A 19,562-nucleotide genomic window follows, 5' to 3' on the forward strand; every position below is an offset into this window, starting at 1 on the left:
TTATATAATAGTAGATATAACTATTCTATTTATCTATTATTTTAAGTACGAGCCGAGAGAAACGTTTTCTTGATATGTACTAAAGCACAATGGAAAAAAAGTAAACAAGAGAGAGATAAACTTAAATATTTATAAAAAGAAAAAAGAAAGAAACCCAAAATAATTGAAATATTATTGCGTGTAATCGATTGTGTTGTACTCTAACTACCGGTGGACTGGATTCCACTTCATTTCATTTCATTTTATATATCTTCGTTCATTTCATTTCACTTCATTTCATCATATTTCATCTCATTTCATTTCATTTCATTTCATTTCATTTCATTTCGTTACATTCGTATCTATACGTTTTGTAAATGTAAATGCGGTTTTATTCTCGATATCACTATGACGATCGTGAATTGTTTTCGAATAATAATAATAATTATTGTTAGAAATAAATTCAAAAGAAAGAAGAGATCGTGGAGAGAGAGAGAGAGAGAGAGAACAGAAAAAAAAAGGCAAAAATATCGAACGATTTTTCGCATAAGGTTAATGACAAAAAAAAAAAATATATATATATATATATATATATTCGAGAAAAGAAGAAGAAAATAAAAACAAAAATATACAAATGAAACATAATTAATAAATAAATGAAATTTAATTGGTTGGATGTGTTATATATATAAATGATTCGGATAATAAAATATTGAATAATTGAGTATACGTAAGTAAGAAGCCGTTTTTTTTTTACGAGCATGATATATCATTCGTAAGAGCATGATGCTCGTATAAGCGATATGCATACGTATAATGTGTAACACATATAAATAACTATAATGTGTGTATGTAATACGTATATGTAAAATGTATATCTTACGTATATAGTACGTTTACGATAATGCAGTATACCAGATTGGTTGATTGGTTGGTTGCTTGTTTGCTTCGATGCATCGTGTTATGCGTTAATTATACACAAATACATATATACTTATTTATATGTATATATCATATTTTCATCTGTTCGCATTTAGAAAACGTTCGAATGATCATCGAAAATATATTAAGAAAACGAGAAACTTATGTTTGTCTCTTAAAAGAAAAAAGAAATTAAAAAAAAAATGTGGAAAAGAAAAATAACGAAAAAAAAAAAGGAGAATATCTCCTTCTAACTTATGTTAGTCATCCTTTTTTTGCTTTTTTTTTTGTTTTTTTTTTTTTTCCTATATTCGATCGAAATAATGAGAACGCGACGAGAGAGTAATGCGCACAAAATGCAATAAATCGTTGGAAAATATCGGGTACCGGTGAATTCAGCGCGAGTAATGGAACAGTGAATTTAATTAATCGCATTCTGATACGTGTAGCAAACCCCTCGCTACACCCCGTCGTCCCATCCACCCCTTAACTTCCCCCCTCTCCCCCTAGGTCTCTCCATTGCTCCCTTCCCCCCCCCCTCTCTCTCTCTCTCTTTCCTCCAACAGTCACTACTATTCATCCGTGGAGTAAAAATAATGGATGGGGGGATGTCATGGGTGGTTTTGTCATGGCTCGGAGGCTTTTATCGAGCTAGAAATTTTGAATTTCCCGCGATCGATTTGCCAAACGTTGACTTTAATCGGGAACTAGCCGATCTCGTTCGTTCGTTCGTTCGTTCGTATATTCGTACGTTCATTCGTATATTCATTCGTATATTCATTCGTACGTTCATTCGGGATTTTCATTTTGGCCACGTTTATATCGGCATAGCCGCTCATTATCGGCACTTTCCCTCGTGAATATTAATCGAAGCACCGTTTCCAGATAACAAAGCTACCCTCTATCCCCCTCCCCTGCCTCTGCCCCCCGCCCCCCGGCGCGTAGCGTATCATCCACAACCTCACAACCGACCCCCTTTTACCCCCTACTCATATTCATTCGTTACCGCACGTACCTTCTTCTCTTTCCACGTCCTGAACGTCCTAATTAAAATCTAACTTTTTAAATTGTCTAACTGGGAGGGTGGGTGGTGGTAGTGGTGAGGGAGGGGTGTTAGACATTTGTGTCGTTTAATTGAAGAAGAAGAAGAAGAAGAAGAAGAGGAGAATAAAAAAAAGAAAATGTATAGATATAACAGGTAGGAGGATGCTGCAACTTTTCTTTCTCTTTCTTTTCTGTTAGTTAGTTAGTTAGTTCGTTCGTTCGTTCGTTTGTTTTTTTTTTATTTTTTTACTCTTCTTCTTTTTTTTTTCAACTATTATTTTTATTATTTTGTCCCCTATTTTATTCGTTTCGTATCGTTTGAACTGGAATTTTATTTGCATCGTTTAAGAGAGGTATTTAATGAAGTGTGCAATTGGTTTTGTCGCATATAAAATAGTTGGATATTTATATAGATTTAATAGAAATCGATGACCAATTTGAAAACCACGAATGATAACTTCGAAATTTTGGGTTTTATTTTTACGTCTTTCCTCCTAATTTGCTTTCTTCCCTTTTTTCTTGTTTTTCTTTTGTTATTTTTTTCCGTTCAAACGTCGACGTATTTCTTATTTTCTAATCTCTTGACAAAAATTTAAGTTAAATTTTAACGATCATTTTTTAAAAAGAAAAACTATGAATTTTGATTATTAAAAGTAAATTAGATAAATAGATGAAAAAAGTTTAATCGAAATGATTACGAATGATCTTCACACTCGAATCGCCGAAAGTATCCCACAATTTTTTTTTTTTGATTATTAATTTCTATTATATAAACTTAAAAAAAAAAAAAGAAAAAAGAAAAATAGGAAACCTAGAACGCGCGAGTGATAATTTATCAAATCGATTAAAAAGAAATTTCATATGGGATTCGATCCACATTTCAAATGAATTGTACTCTCTCTAAACTGTACTACGAATAATAGTAATAATAATAATAATATTAATAATAATAACCTTGTCAATCTAAGTACGATTAATATAACGAAACTTAAGAATAAAAATGTTGATCGTCTATGGACGTATGCTGCTGTCTAGTTGAAAACTAGTAGAATTATCGATTGTGACATTCGTTCGACGTATAGCAATAGTTTATTAATTATTTATCGAACATATTCGCGAAACCTGGGATTCAATTATTCATAAATACTTATCGTGTCCTCTATTGAGAGAAAAGCACGTATCTAAGAGATTAGAAATAAGAATATACACCTAGTTTTAACATCAACTACAAGGCTTAACTTCATGATACTTCAAATCTTAACAAATTTATTTGAAATTTTCATTAAATTAATTTTAATAATGTGTCTAAATGATTTCTAACTATACAATACATTTGCCATACAACTGTCAAAGAGAATTCATTTCCACAAAATTCTACCATCTCTCTCTCTTTCTCTCATTCATTTTTTCTGATTTCTTTAAAAAAAAACCTTTTTTTTTCATTTCTCTCACACACTCTGATTGTTTTTACATATTTCTTTCTCTCTCACACTCTCTCTTAATTTTTCTTCCTTTACCTACATATCATTCTGTTTTTCTTTGCTTCCTTTTAAATAATTTTTGTCTTTCTCACATCCTCTTTTCCTTTACCAGTTTCTTTCGCATATCTATTTCCATCTCTTTTCTCTACCTATGTTTATTATTTTTATACATATTACTCTCTCTCTCTCTCTCTCTCTTTCTTTCTTTATGTTTCTTACTCATATTTTTCCTAAAATCATCTTTCTCTCTTTTATCTTCTTTTTCTACATTACATCTTTCTACCTATCTCTCTATCTCTATCTCTCTCTCTCTCTTTGTCTGTCTCTCCTTTCAGTCTTTCCTCTTCTATGAGAACAAAGGTCAATATTTGCATAACGCGTCTCCTGAGAGTGAATCGAAAGGAGACCAAAATCGTCGAGGACTCGAAGCGACGAATTAATCGATAGTCCGACGATTCTCATCTATTTCCTTCTCTCTCTCTCTCTCTTACTCACTCACTCACTCACTCACTCACTCACTCACTCTATCTTCCATTTTCTTTCTCTTTCGAAGAGAAGTGCTACGGCTTTCTGTGCGGAATGTGAATGAATATTTCAAAGATCGATCGATTTCGAGCGACTCCATTTGCGAGAGCCTTTCTAAAGAAGGAGACGAAGGAAAGTAACCGGCTTCTAAATATACAATGCATTTACCGAGCAACTCTCAAAGAGAGAGAGAGAGAGAGAGAGAGAGAGAGAGAGAAAGAGAATTCGTTTCCACAAGTTTTTACCATCTCTTTCTCTTTCTTACTCTCTTTCTTTCTCTCTCTGTCTATCTTTCCTATCTTTACCTATCTCTCAATCTGTTTTTTCTTTCTTTCTATATTTTTGTATTCCGATAGTAGTTAACAAATGTCACGGGATAATTTGTATTAGAAAAAAAAAAGGTGTGCACATAACCCCACGTATAAGATAAATCAATTATTTTCATTAATTCTAACTAATCAAATCTACTTACTTGATTTGTTATGCATAAATCGTGACTACGAACAATTTCAAATATAATTTCACAATCTTATACGTATTTAATAATATTCAACAATAAAAATCGTGTTTATATCAAATTTTCTTTCGAATGAGATCAAAAGAATCACAATAGTTATAATAATAATAATAATAATAATAATAATAATTATCATCGTCATAATCATCATCATCATCATTATCATCGTCATAATCATCATCATCATCATTATTATTATTATTATAATTATATCTAATAATAATAACAATAATATTAATGAAATGAAATGAAGTTTGATTAAAAAGTGAATTAACAAAAAAAACAACAGAATAATATCTAAATGTCGAATATATAATATGGGATCGTAAGGAAACAATATAAAGCCTGCGAATAATATTCCAACCAATCGAATCGGTCCCGCGTTTCGCAGGAAATAACTCTCTTCAATTAATTAAATTAAATCCTTTTTTTTTTTTCTATCGAGAGAGTAAAAGACACACGACCGTTAAAGAACAAAGAAGAAGAAAGAACGCTCGTTATGAGCTACGATTTTTGTTTCAAACATTTTCATAAAATCTATCCCTCTCTCTCTCTCTTTCTTTCTTTTTCTTTTCCGTATACTTCCTTCCTCTTTCTTTGTCTCTCTTGCTTTCTCTCTCTCTTTCTCTCTCTTTCTTTCTTTCTTTCTTGTATCTTTCTTCCCTGCGTGCAATTAACGTTATACGCTAATTATCTTACCTTACCTAATAGGAAAACAAAAATATGTTATGTACTTCGAATACTGCTTCTCGTATCACCCGAACGCTCGTGTAGAAACGCGAGGTCATAGTCGTTCATCATTTTAAATGAGCTTAAATCTTTACCGATTTTCTCGCATATGTGTATGCCATGTGTGAATGTATGTTTGAATGCATTACGCATACGCGCGCGTACCTGTTTGTTTATGTAGATATTTTTTACATATATATATATATATATGTATATATATGTATATGTGCATGAGTGTATTTGTGTACGTACGATGTATATATGTGTGACCATGTGTGTATATATAAATTCTTATGTTTGTAAATAACGTATACGCGTTACATCACAAACGTATTGCCGACGTCATCAAGTTCGATTGCTCCCTTTTTTAAACAAGATAAGAAGAAGAAGAAGAAGAAGAAGAGATGAATATAATAATTAATAGTAAAAAATAAAATAAAAGAAAGAGAGGAACGATCATCTCGTGGATATTTGTCTCGTAATTAATTAATTATTATATTATGGGAACGTCATTTTTATATCAATAGAGAGCTAAATTCACGCATTTAATATTAAAATATACGAGAGAGAATAATATATATATATATACATATACTTTTATATGTATATATATATATGTTTATTTATATGTTTAAATTACTTGTGAAATAAATAAATAAAGAAAATGTATGAAAATGCTTAAAATTGACTATAACTTGACAACACATTTTATTTCTCATTCCTCACTTTTTAAAACAATCGATTTATATGTCGATCATTGATGAAAGAGAAATTGATGAATAATTAATTAATTAATTACTTAATATAGTTCGCGCGGAATTAGACTAATAAAAAAAAAAAAAAGAAAAGAAACAAAATAAGAGAGTTAAGTGATTCCTATGGAACGTACGGTTAAAAGAATTGATGTAAGAAAAATTATATTTTTCTGTATGTAAATAGAGAATATTTTAGTATGTATGTTTAATAAATTCAAAATATATGTTTTGTTGTATGAATGTAAGTGCATATCTTTATATACATTTGAATTAATAGGAAAGGGTCCTCTCGAAGGGTTACCTATTTAAAAATCAAGCTATATATAGTATAAGAATAATAATAAGAAGAAGAAGAATAATATAATAACAATAATATATAGTAATAATATTAATCATAATAGTAATAATAATAATAATAATAATAATAATAAAATCATCGATATGTTTCGTGTCTAAATGCGATGATATCGAACGTGACCAACGAGAGGATATTTTCATTTTCTTCTTCTTCTTCTTTTTCTTCTTTTTTTTTTCCTCCTCTTTCACCACCGCCTCCTCCACTACCTCTTTATATTTTTTCCAATATCAAATTCGAAACTACTTACGTACATGTGTGTATTTTTCTCTTTCTCTCTCTCTCTCTCTCTCTCTTTCTCTAAACGTTTATGTATATATATATATATGTGTGTGTGTATACCGGTTAATAGCAAAAGGAATAAACTCGAGTAGAGTCAATGATACGTTGCTTCCCACCATAATATATTTTCTATGGCGCGAGGATCATGTTTTTTTTTTTTTTCTGAGAAGATGAAGAGAGAAGAAAGAAATAATTGACAAATTAACGAAACACACATTATCAATTATATACAAATAAAAGGGAAAACCAAAATATAAAAGAAAAAAAAAAAAAAAAGAACCAGAAATGTTAATAAGTACGAGAAAAGCCAACAACTAATGCTAGCGCACTCTTAACAATTTATGACCAATCTCCGTCCCCCTCTTCCCTCTCCACCCTCTTCTACCCACCAACTCTCTTTTTCTTTTTCTTTATCTATTTCTATCACTATTCTACTATCCCTCCCCCCTCCCCACCCTCAGCCTTCATCACCAAATTCGCACGAGTCACGAACGCGTGTCGTTCATCTATTGAATTTCAAACACACCGCGTGTATATTCATATGTTATTCTTTTATCTTACCAAACCCTAACAACCCACCCAGAACCCCAATTTTTTTTATATTCTCGTACCCACTCAATGCGAGTACCGAGACGCGACTCCCATCCCGTTTATGTATGTGTTTTCTCAACTTCCTTAATTCCCCGCTTCAACCCTACCCGTTCCCTTTCCCCTTACCCCCACCCCTTGTCAACTGTATAAAATATTCTCAATCGTATCAACAACAGTCACATCGTACATCGCGTACAACGTTAGTACATTATTACAATATTTCTCTCTTTTTTTTTTTCTTTTTTTTTCTTTTCTCTTCTTCTTTTACTTTATCATCATTATTATGATCATCATCATTATCATTATCATCGTCTTCATCATCATCATCATCATCATCATCATTATCGTCATCATCATCATCATCATCATCATCATCATCATCATCATCGTTATCATCGTCTTGAATTTAATAGTTATATCGTAATCAATATAGTTATTCACAGCATTTTATCAAAATCTCTTAATAAGCACCATCCGTGGCGGCTTGAATTCTTACCTCCTTCTTTCATACTCTTTCAATCCGATATAATCATTTCACTTCACCTTTCTTTCTCTCTCTTTCTCTCTCTCTCTCTCTCTCTCTCTCTCTCTCTCTCTCTCATTCTTTCCCTTTCTCTCTCCATCTATAGATATATATGTAAATATATATATATGTATATATTTGTATTGAATATATTATATACACATATATAGATATAAGTACATATATAACTGTAATAATTTATCATATATAATATATATAATATATATATATATATATGTATATATATATATGTATGTATAATAAGCTAAACGTTTCGTCTTAAAGCACTGATTAAACGAGGGAGCTCGTATTTACGTGTCCCTCCCCCTGAACACGCAATTACCAACCATCATCATCATCATCATCATCATCATCATCATCATCATCATCATCATCCCTAACCAAAATCACAGGACTAACTAGAAATACCGGCGTTTTTGTTAAACTCGTCGCTCGGTGAGAGGGCCGGCCGATGAAGAAGCAAGGGTTGTTGGTTGTTCGTGGTAGTAAAAGGATTGTTTAGAAGGATCGAGGATAGGATGTTTAGATTCGAGAGCGTTGGATATAATAGCATGGAATAAGGATTGTATTGGTGGAGGTGAGGGAAGTGTTGGTATTGGTATTGGTGTTGGTGGTGTTGGTGTTGGTGGTGTTGGTGGTGGTGGTGTTGGTGGTTGCGGCTGCGGCTTTGTCGGCGGTCCTCTTGGAGGCTGAGGCTGAGGCTGAAGAGGCGAACTCAATGATGCGGCGGCGGGGGTGGCGGGGCTTCTTCCTCGGAGGGATCCACGGGACTCGGGGACAGGAACTTGCGCACATACTTGGGGTAATGTGTCTTTTCGTGGGCCTTGAGTATCGTCGACCTAGAGAAGGTCTTGCCGCATAAATTACACCGGAATGGCCTTTCCCCGGTGTGAACGCGACAATGGTCCTTCATGTGGTGACGCAACTTGAACGCCTTGCCGCAGAATTCGCACTTGAACGGTCGGTCGCCGGTATGGGCCGGCAAATGTGCTATCAGGCTTCCAACGTCCGGGAAGGATTTGCCGCAGAACTTGCAGAGGACGACACCGGAGGTTGGATCGGAGTGGGCCGCGAGCTCGAGGTCCATAGGCTCGATCGTACCCGCAGCGGGGTAGTGGGCCTCGCTCGGCAGATGCATACCCGTCTCGAGGCCCAACTGCGCCTGCAGCTGCAGATGGGCCGCCTGCTCGCGGTACTTGAGCGACTCGAGGCTGTGCGAGAGGATGTGCCGCGTCAGCTTGCTCTGGTGGAGGAACGAGGCACCGCAGTACATGCACGCAAACACCCGCTCATCCACACCCATCAACTCCTGCAACCAAACAAACAAGAACATCAACTTCTTGTCTTTCCTTTCCTCCTATTAACCCTCTCTCTCTCTCTCTCTCTCTCTCTCTCTCTCTCTCTATCTCTCTCTCTCTCTATCTATCTATCTATCACTCTTTCATTCTCTTCCATTCTCTATGTGTATTCTCTCTTTTTCTAGACTAATATCTCTACTTTTTTTTAGTTTTCTATCATTCTCTTTTTCTTCTCTCATTGATCTTTATTCTCGAGATCTCTTTTTCGTTATTTTTTTTTTACATTTTTTCTAATCATCTCTTTCTCTCTCTCTCTTTCTCTCTCTCTTTCTCTCACTCTCTCTCTCTCTCTCAACTATCTACTATGGGTACTACTCGTCGTCGACAGATGCGAGAACGTATTGTACCATTTCAAATAATTATTACTAAACAATTTTCATTTTATTTTTATTTTCTAACGTGTTCCTCCTTCTCCTCCTCCTCCTCCACAATAGAGATAAAAAAAAAAAAAGAAAAATAATACGCAAACAAGGCTTCGTTCGTTAAACTCCGAGGGTAGGTAGGTATATTTCGCATTCCTGTCTTTGCTCAAAGTTTCTCGTTCATTCACACACATTTTCTCTCTCTTTCTCTTTCTCTCTTGGAGGTTCTCTCTCTCTCTTTCTCTCTATCTTTCTATCTCTATCTTTCTTTCTTTCTCTCCCTCTCTCTCTCTCTCTCTCTCTCTCTCTCTCTCTTTCTCTCTCTCTCTTTAACCGATAATTCACTATGTTCGGTGGAAGAAGTGTCTCTGTACGCTGAGAGGTTGTTGCCCTCCCTCTCAGATCGTACGTGAAACGTTAGCACAAGAAGTTGACGCTCATTTTTGTTTGGCGCGGCGCGCACCCTGTGTTTTTTTTTTTACTGCTTTTTTTTTCGAGACATTTTTTTGTTATACTTTTTCTTTTTTCTTTCGATAATTCATGAATTAATAATAATAATAATAATAATAATAATAATAATAAAAATAATAATAGTAATAATAATAATAATAATAATAATAATAAATACGAATGCTCGAATGTGTCGTTTGTAATAATATAATTCCTTTTGTTATGTTTATCTTTCCATATTTCTTTTCTTTTTTTTTTTTCTTGACAGCATTATCACACACGTGTATGCATATGGATTTAAAAATATATAAATACATATATGTATATATGGAAGGGATCACGACGACGATATCCGCAGCTTTCACTCCAACAACAAGCCGCCCCCTCCCACCCGCCGGACCACACGCCTCGTCCCTCCAACACCCTTCTCCGACGCGTTTTCTGGCACGTGCACCCCCGCAGCCGAAAATGCCCAAATATTTTACATTTCGTTTCTTTATTTTTTCTTTTTTTTTCCAAATTCTTTCTTTTCTTTCGTTTATTTATTTATTTATTTAATTATTTTTATTCGTCTTAGCAAAAGGCAATTTAATTTGCATTCAATCAAAAAAACGACAATCGAAATACAAATAAAGTAGAAAAAAGTAATAATGGGAGATAATGATAAATGTCTATATATATGTATATATATATATATACATATATGTATACATATACAAACATACATATATGTATAACGTTATGCCAAATGAATACGTATACATAGATATGCATGTGTGTGTGTGTGTGCATAATATCCATACATACATATACATATTTATATGTATGTTCTTTAACACATTTATATGTATTGAATCGAATAATATATACATAGAGATATGTATATATAGAACAATATATCGTTTAATGAAATGTGATGCGCAACGTGTACGTATGTATGTATATAATAAATACACGCGTATATGTAAATATATATATTTATATACATACATAGATACATACATACATACATACATACATACATACATATATATGTAAACGTAGTAAAAAAACAACCATGGCCAAAAACGAAGGTCAACTTCTTGACAGTGAGCTAGCAAGACAGGCTGGCAGGATAGGAAACCAAAAAAAAAAACATGGATATTGTATGTGTTTTGCTGGCTTAGTAATCTCCTTTTTCTTTAACATGGATGCGTGGGAGAGATAGGAGAAGGACTGAGAAAAAGAGAAAAAAGAGAGAGAGAAAGAGAGATATAGCAAAAGAGTAAGTGTGTATGAGAGTGTGTGTGTCAGAGAGAGAGAGAGAGAGAGAGAGAGAGAGAGAAAGATGGTAGTGCTTTGAGCAGCGTTCGTCGATTTAGCACTTTCAAAAGCACCGAGAAAGAGAATAAGCGAAAGGAAAAGAGAAAGAAAAAGAGAGTGTGAGAGAGAGAGAGAGAGAGAGAGAGAGAGAGAGAGAGAGAGAGAGAGAGAGTAGGGAATTCGAGTTTGGATAAAGAAGAAGCATGGCTCCGTAGAGTAATGCCTTCGTGAGATGCGCGCCTGTGTGCGCATATAAAAGGAAAATAGAGTAAAAGAGAGAGATAGATAGATAGAGAGAGAGAGAGAGAGAGAGGAAAGAGGTAGGGAAAGGGAATGTGAACGCACGCGAGAAAGGGTAGAGAAAAAGGGGTGAGTTCGTTTAGAGGAAGTAGAAGAACGTTTGGATATACGAAAAAGATAGAGACAGCGAGAGGGATAGTAAGAAAGATAGAGAGAAAGAAAGAGAAGCTTGAATAGATCAAATAGAGAGAGACAAGGATAGAATTAGAGAAAGAAATGGATAGATTGGGAGTGTTAGAAAGAGATAGAGAAAGTTGAAATTCGTAGAAACGTCGAAGGCAAAATACTGGATATTTTTTAGGATGTAGGTGGAGTGAATTAGTTTGGAAAAGAGAGATAGATAAATAGATGGATAAATAGATAAAGTAGATAATATAGATAGATATATATTTATGTGTATATAAATATATAAATAATTCGGCAAAAGTATATATATATATATAGTATATAGTATATATATATATATATATATATAGAGACATGCACGATATTTTCTTTTCTTCATTTTCTTTAACCAATTTTTATGTTATATTATATTTTTCTTTTTTTTTTTGTTTCACACAATCGTACGCATATATCTGTTTTATTATTATTATTATTATTATTATTATTATTATTATTATTATTATTATTATTATTATTATTAAATATTTTAATTTTTATTAGGAATGCGACGAATAGGTAGAATCTTTAGAAGAGGAAGCCTATCAATTCGCCAACTAATCGTGAGTAAGCTTTAAGCTTTCATCGATTCTTCTTTCAAAGTCGGTGAATTACCGCGAGAACACACTAGTCTTACGTTAAATAAACTTATACATTTATAATTCCCGAGATTACAACGATGTTCGAGATTGCGAGAAATTCATTAACGAAAGTATGTATTGTATTTAATGTCAATAAGTGAAATATACTTTTACGCGAAGTGAGGACTACAAAATATTTATTTATTTATTTATTTATTTATTTAATTTTTGTTTTATGATTAGGTTTCACACATATGCCGTCTCTATTATAATTTTTAATTAAACAAAATATTTTATGAATATTTTTCGAAATATTTTCGTACTTTTTTTTTGTATTTTTGTATTTTTTTTTTTTATCTGATGTTAGAGCAGGGAGAGCAGCAAACAGCAAAGCATTTGGGCACATGCAAATAGACCCACATGCAAGTGAATTCGATATATATAGAGAGAATATAGAATATAATAATATATAATAATAATAATAATAATAATAATAATAATAATAATAATAATAATATATAGAGATAATATATATAATAATATAAATACGTAGCAACGTGTATAAAATCATCATTCTCGACGAATTATTAGCTTTTTGTATTTTTGATTGATTTATTTAAGTATTATTTTTACTATTCGCTTTTTAATGAACGTTAGATAATATTTGAAGAAGAAGGGATCGAAGGTTTACGATCGAAACGATCTCGCGTGTTTGTCGACGATCGTAGTACCAGAGTTGCGTTCGATATTTTAATCGATATAATGCAACTATTAATATAATATATACATATATATTTGTAATCTAATAAATATATATATATATATATATGTATATAATATATAGAGAGATGTTTATAATATAATATATTTATATAAATGCAGAGCAAAGAGACACGAGAATAATAATAATAAAAAAAAATAGTATTAGTCAATAAAATCGTAATCTTTATGTACAAGATGACTTTAAGAGGAGTGTCAAGAAAATATCGAAGACATATTATTCTTAAACGATTAACACTAAATCCGTTAATTTCTAATAACACACACACACACACAGATAGAAGAAGAAGAAGAAGAAGAATAAGAAGAATAAGAATAAGAATAAGATTCAAATAAATAATGAAACAAAAATCATTTGACAATCCCCCTTTGATAATCGGCCTGTACATCGAGATATTTAAATAAATATTAGCTTGTTCGATTAAGTAATCTCATTTTATAATTATTTCAATTTTATCTTATTGATAACTTCATGATTTTATTCTCATCTTCATAAATTGCAAGTGGTGCATATTGATATCGTTAAATGAGATTAATGAAATATTGATGGAAAAAATGATATTACTTTTCGAACAAACTAAATACACGTATAGAATAATGTACGAAGTGGGAGAAGAAAAAGGAGTTTAGAAAAAAAAATATATATAAATATATATATATATAAATATATATATATATATATGTATGTATATAAGAGAAAATGAAGATGGACTCACCGGATCTGGTGGGAGTCTGTAGTCCGTGGATATTTCACTGCTTGCACTCCGTTCCTCGGTCGATCTTTCCCAGTCCATTTCCTTTTTCAACGACTGCAAATGGCGCGTCTTAAGTTTACATCGAATATATATATATATATATATATATTTCTACGGGACGATGAGATTAAAGGAGAGAAATAAATATGGAAATTGGTTGGAAGGAAAGATATTTCACGGTTATTATATGTTACGCGCGTATATTCGTGACCGATATTACAATCCTCTAAGATATTTTTATATTTTTACCTTTCCAATAGTTGTGTTTTCATAATTTTTGTTCAACAAGGGAAGAGCCCGAATGACAGGACACAGATTTTTTATTTTTTGGTTTAGATTCTACAGAATTGTGTAGGAGTCCAGTAGAAAAGCAGTAAGATCTCAATATTTAATCGTTTCCAAGAAAACAAAAGGGGAAGTTTCATATTCATTTTTATATAACAGATTATTTTGTGTTAGATGGGAAAATAAATTTTGTCCAAATTAATTTAAAGAAACGAAAAATTATACAATAGAAAAAATATACACGAGAGGTCTGAAATATACTGATTGTTAGCTTAATATATAACGGTGGGTTGAAAAGTTTTGAGCCTACCACTAGGAGGACTGCAATAAATCTCAACAACTATGTAGAATTTAAAAAAAAAAAATCGGCATCCTGTCAACTCGACCTTCCCATTACAAGTAAAATTTGCAACAAGTGAATTTATTATTTTATTTAATTTTAATCTAATAAATTAATATATAAGCCTAAGGTAATATTTTGCATACGAAGTATTTCGTAATACGCCGGACTTTGTTTCAAAGTTATTGCCACATTTGTGTTCCAATAATCCTCGACAATTTATCTTCAGAGATAAATGCTCGAAATGACCATCCCCCGGTCGGTTTGTATTTATAAATAGTGCCCACAAATTACGAAACACCTTGTATATTAGGAAAACTCATCCTCTTTAAAACAATAGAAACTTATAATAGATAGTTAAACATTTAAAAAAAAATGATAAGCACTTAAAGATTTATTTTCACATCAAAATTATCGGTCGCGAAAATGATAAAAAAAAAATCAAAGTTAGTTTAGTATACTTACAAGTGGAACTTGTTGAACAGGGGGTAGACCAGATGGGCCTGCGAGTGGTTCGGTACTGTGCGGGGACGGAAGTCGGTTCTGCGGTAAGTTCAAAGGTAATACACCAGGTGTACCAGTGGTGTTGTTGCTCAGGCTCATGTCGGATGGACCACTGTGTACCGAGATGGGACTGAGGGATCCTCTAGTTTCTTCGAAGCTAGCAGCATCCTCGGAATCCCTTCTTGGTCGATCGAGAGCAAGGGGACCAGGACAGGGACTACCTGGTCCCGTTGGTGATACTGGACAATCCGTCATATCGACGGCTTCGACCGAATCGCTCGTCGTTCCTTGCGGATGATTTTGTTGTTGTTGTTGTTGTTGTTGTTGCTGTTGCTGCTGTTGCGTTTGCAACTGCTGTTGCGATTGCAATTGCTGTTGCGTTTGCAATTGCTGTTGCTGTTGCTGTTGCGTTTGCAATTGTTGTTGTTGTTGTTGTTGCTGTTGCTGTGTCTGTTGTTGCTGTTCGGCGGAAGAATCTTTCGTGCCTTGACTGGACGTCGTCGCGCCGGCCGAGGCCGCCGTCGCGACGCCTTGAACGTTTCCCTCGATTCTACTATCCCTCTCGTTAACTTTCCCACCGCAACTATTACTATCCTTTATACTATCACGTTCTCGATGGTGTTGTTCTCGCGATGATTCCCGCAATAAACACTCCGAGCTTCGATCGTGTTGTTGCGATTGTTGTTGTTGCGATTGTTGTTGTTGTTGCTGCTGTTGAGCCTGTAGATTTTGTTGTTGGGATTGCGATTGCGATTGCGATTGTTGCTGTTGCGTCTGTTGTTCCTCTCGCGAAGCGACCGCAGCATTGATGTTTGTCATGTCCGCTAGACCCTTAACCTTTAGGCTCTCCGCTGTCTTGAGAAGTGCCGAGAGCTGGCAGTACTCGACGTTTACTTCGCCCTTGTACATGAAGTCGACGAGGGTACGTAATTCGGCGAAACGTACGTCCTTTAGGATGACGATGGGGTGACGGTTCGGATGGTCTAGGAACAGGGCCTGGAAGTAGCTGGAGCACGCGGAGAGGACTACCTTGTGGGCGCGTATCGATGGTCCCTCCGTGCACGCCAGTGTCACGTCCACCAACGACTCAGACTCCAGCAGTTGACTGAACACACCCAGCAAGTTGCTCTGATGATTGTTCCACCTCAGGCAGTAATGCTCACTTCCCATGTCTGAACTGCACCCCGCGACCCTGCTGCAAACAAAAAAAACACACACATTTTTTTTTCTCTCACTTTTTACAATTCAACTTTTGTCCTATACGCGTTCGATTTTTTTCGAGTTCCTGTACCGTTAAAACGGCGAGTGTTTTTTCTTTTCAAAAAAATAAAATGTTCGGATGAACGCACGCGTTTACGTTGGATTCTAATGATCGAAGTAACGTAAGAGCTTTTTCTTAAAAAAAAATTTGATTTTTGTTAGATTATATTGTAGTTCTCGTTGAAAGATTGCTTCTTACTCGTTCGAATTCTTTCCTGTTTTCGAAACGTTACGAACGAATGGATGAATCGTCTTGCAATACGGAATACAGGATCGCCTAAGAATATAAAAGCGGGGAAAATATAGGATTTCTTTTTTTTTTTAAATTATATATTTGAAAGAGAAACGGGAACAATTTCTTAATAGTCGTATGCTTGACTTTTTTGTTTGTTACAAATACACGAACCGTCCTGTCCTTCGCCATTAGATGAATCTGCGCACAAAAGATATTTAAAAGTAAGCTCGGGATGAAATCTTTGTCAATTTTCGTTCGAGGACAATTTCCAGATATCATCCTAATGGTTATAAAACCTGAAAAAATATCAACGAAATGTATTTTTCCAAGAGTTTTCGTGTTTTCTAATTTCTCTAAAGAGGAAGATCATCACGTTTCAAAGATAAAGTATTTTATTTAATATTTACATACTCTATAAAGGATAAGTTTTCGAAGAAAGAGAATCTTAAAATTGGACGAGTGATTCAATAGAAAGAAAGGAACACCGTTTATCGATCAAAATGTGTTCAACGTTTCTCTTGAAGCTTTGAACGGGACAAACACATTTTCCTTATTCGATTTTAACAACGAGCGACGCGCAAACATCGATAATCGCAACGAATGTACGGTTTATCCGATGGCTTCTAAAAGCAACTGATGTGAGTTAGTGAGTGTAAGAGAAAAAGAGAGAAAGAGATAGTATTACTCTCTCTCTCTCTCTCTCTCTCTCTCTTTTGGTGTGTGTGTACGTGTGTGTGTGGTGTGTGAAGTGCGCGCGCAAGTGAACACGTGGAGATGTAGGAATGATATCAGTTGACGATGCGAGCTTATCTTTTATTATTCCTTCCTGTTCGAGCGTATTTATTGGTGTGCCTAATGCGTGAACGCCATGCACGCACGTGTCGCGGACATGTGCGAGCTAGTCGAAAGAACACGCATACACGTAATTATGTCAGAACTCGTGCGAGTAACGTTTATTCGCGTGACATATTCGCGGATCTATGCGCTTGATGGCGTGTCTATGTACCACTGCGCAATACTCGCGTGATATACCTTTCAAGCTTGCTTGCTTGCTTGCTAACTCTTATATATTTTATTTTCTTGGCTAAACATACTCTTTCTAATAATATATATATATATAAAATAAATATATACGTTTGTATATATGTGTCTCTATGCGTGTAGATATTATAAAATTATCGTAGAAAAAACTTTGGAAAGTATGGCACGATCAAGCGTGACGATATAGCTCTTTCCTTTTATATTTATTTTCTATTATATATTTATTATTAACTTTTCTCGATGTGTACGAGTTTTACAACTTCTTTTGTTACCTTCTCCTAAATCCCATAGCCCAACTTTTTTTTTATTTCTTTAATCGCAATATGTGTAACTTTTTGTTTATATGTTTGATCAAACACAAACGATCGTATTAAATCGAATAAAATGAATAGTTAAGAATGCTATCTTTACGCTAACCACTTCTCGAAAATCACTCGACTGATAATTTGATATATTCGATATATTCTTAGATTATTAATATAATATATATTATGTTACTGGGGGAGTTTGCTATTGGATTTTAGATTCTATATCGATAACGTTTAAAACCACGAGTTACAACAACGAGTTAATTGCGATCTAATTGTTACGTAATCTAACTCATCACTTCTCAAGTATAAATTAGAGTAAGCAAAGTATGTTAGTTCTGTATTAAACGTACCGACGTCGAAAATAGATGACGCCTGTAATACGGGCAACCCTTTCTACAAGCTCGCAATAATATTAGTGTCAACGAACCGTTGGGGTGGGGTATTTTATTTTTTTTTTGTTTTTTTACGTGGGTGTTTTATTAAATTTCTTTTTACTTTTACTCGCGAATGAGATATCCTTGTTTGTTTGTTTGTTTGTGTTTTTATTTTTTTTATTTTGTTTTTGTTATTTTGCAGAGAATTGTAAAGCTCGTTGATGGTTGCATAAGGTCCTCCTCCTGAACGAATAAGCATCGCATACGTATTCCGTTATTTGTGTCATTTCAGAGGTTTTCTTTGGGTCAATCCGTTTAGGATGGCTGGCACGCATGTGTGTTAAACTACAGACACGCGTTACGAAATAGACAGGCGATACACTTTCAGCTGTGAGAGCTTTTTCGCCAACGTCTGTCTTACTACGCGTGTTAAAATAATTTCAAACGAAAAGAAAAAAAAAAAAAAAACAAAGAAAAACATAAAACACGATAAGTATCCAACGATATTAATTACTTTTTCTCATATTTTCTTTTTTTTATTCGTCCAAGATGCAAATTATTATTACAAAAAAAAAAAGATACTAAATGTCGAATGAGATCTTTCATCGATTTATTTCAATTAAACACAAAATCGAATTTATAGCTTAAAGAGAAAAAAAATGAATCAATTAATTATTAATTCAATTCGATGATCGTTTTTATTTGATAACATTCAATGTGAATTTGATTTACACATATATATTTGATTAAGTTATTTATGATTATTTTTAGAGCAGCCAATTTTTTTCGAGATCGTTGATCTCTTTCGTTTTTTTTTTGTCCTTTTTTTTTTATAGAGGAAGAGAGAAAGAATGAGAGAGAGAGAGAGAGAGAAGATAAAAAAATATAAGTAAGTAAGATTCGAAATGGAAACGATGGCTCGCGAAAGTTGGTAGAGTTTTCTATTTTATATTTACGCGTACATATTTATATGTATATAGGTTTGTACGTACGTACATACGTATGAGAATGACGACGATGAGTTGAAGGGTAAGGACAAGCCAATGCAAATTTGTTACTGGTGTATGTAAAATTAGACTGCACTTCGGCTCTCTCGTGTCCGAATTTTCGCGGTCGCTATATTTCGTAAAGAAATGCGTAACTGTATTTTAAAGAGACAAACAAAGATAAAGAAAAATAAAGAGAGAGAGAGAGAGAGAGAGAGAGAGATAAAAGAATTGCATACACGTTTCCGCGTTAAATCTATCACCATAATATAGAAATACATTTTGTATATAATGAATTATTTTAATCTATTATATTATTAATTAATTTAATCTATAATAATAAAAAACATTATAAGAATTAATAGATAAAAAACACAAAAAAAATAGTATAAGTAATTTATATAATATATACAATTTTTAGATATTATATTGAATTTTTATTGTATACAGGTT

At 33.5% G+C, this 19,562-nt stretch overlaps 1 protein-coding gene across 3 annotated transcripts in view; it reads right to left on the reverse strand.

The window, feature by feature from the left end:
- The window catches only part of LOC106791065 (sal-like protein 3), a 62,303-nt gene that overhangs the window by 24,155 nt on the left and 18,586 nt on the right, over window positions 1-19,562 (reverse strand). For 2 of the 3 annotated variants that reach the window (XM_014756423.1, XM_014756425.1), the window contains exons 2-3: window positions 14,864-16,097; window positions 13,735-13,827 (exon numbers count right to left, since the gene is read on the reverse strand). In XM_014756423.1, coding sequence (XP_014611909.1) covers window positions 13,735-13,827; window positions 14,864-16,072 — 1,302 coding nt within the window. In that variant the 5' untranslated portion in view covers window positions 16,073-16,097. The remainder of the gene's footprint in view (window positions 1-13,734; window positions 13,828-14,863; window positions 16,098-19,562) is intronic. The other variant, XM_014756424.1, reaches the window with a different exon arrangement.

This window comes from Polistes canadensis, unplaced genomic scaffold (assembly GCF_001313835.1).
Source record: "Polistes canadensis isolate GaletaPanama2010 unplaced genomic scaffold, ASM131383v1 scaffold_283, whole genome shotgun sequence".
Taxonomy (NCBI): domain Eukaryota; kingdom Metazoa; phylum Arthropoda; class Insecta; order Hymenoptera; family Vespidae; genus Polistes; species Polistes canadensis.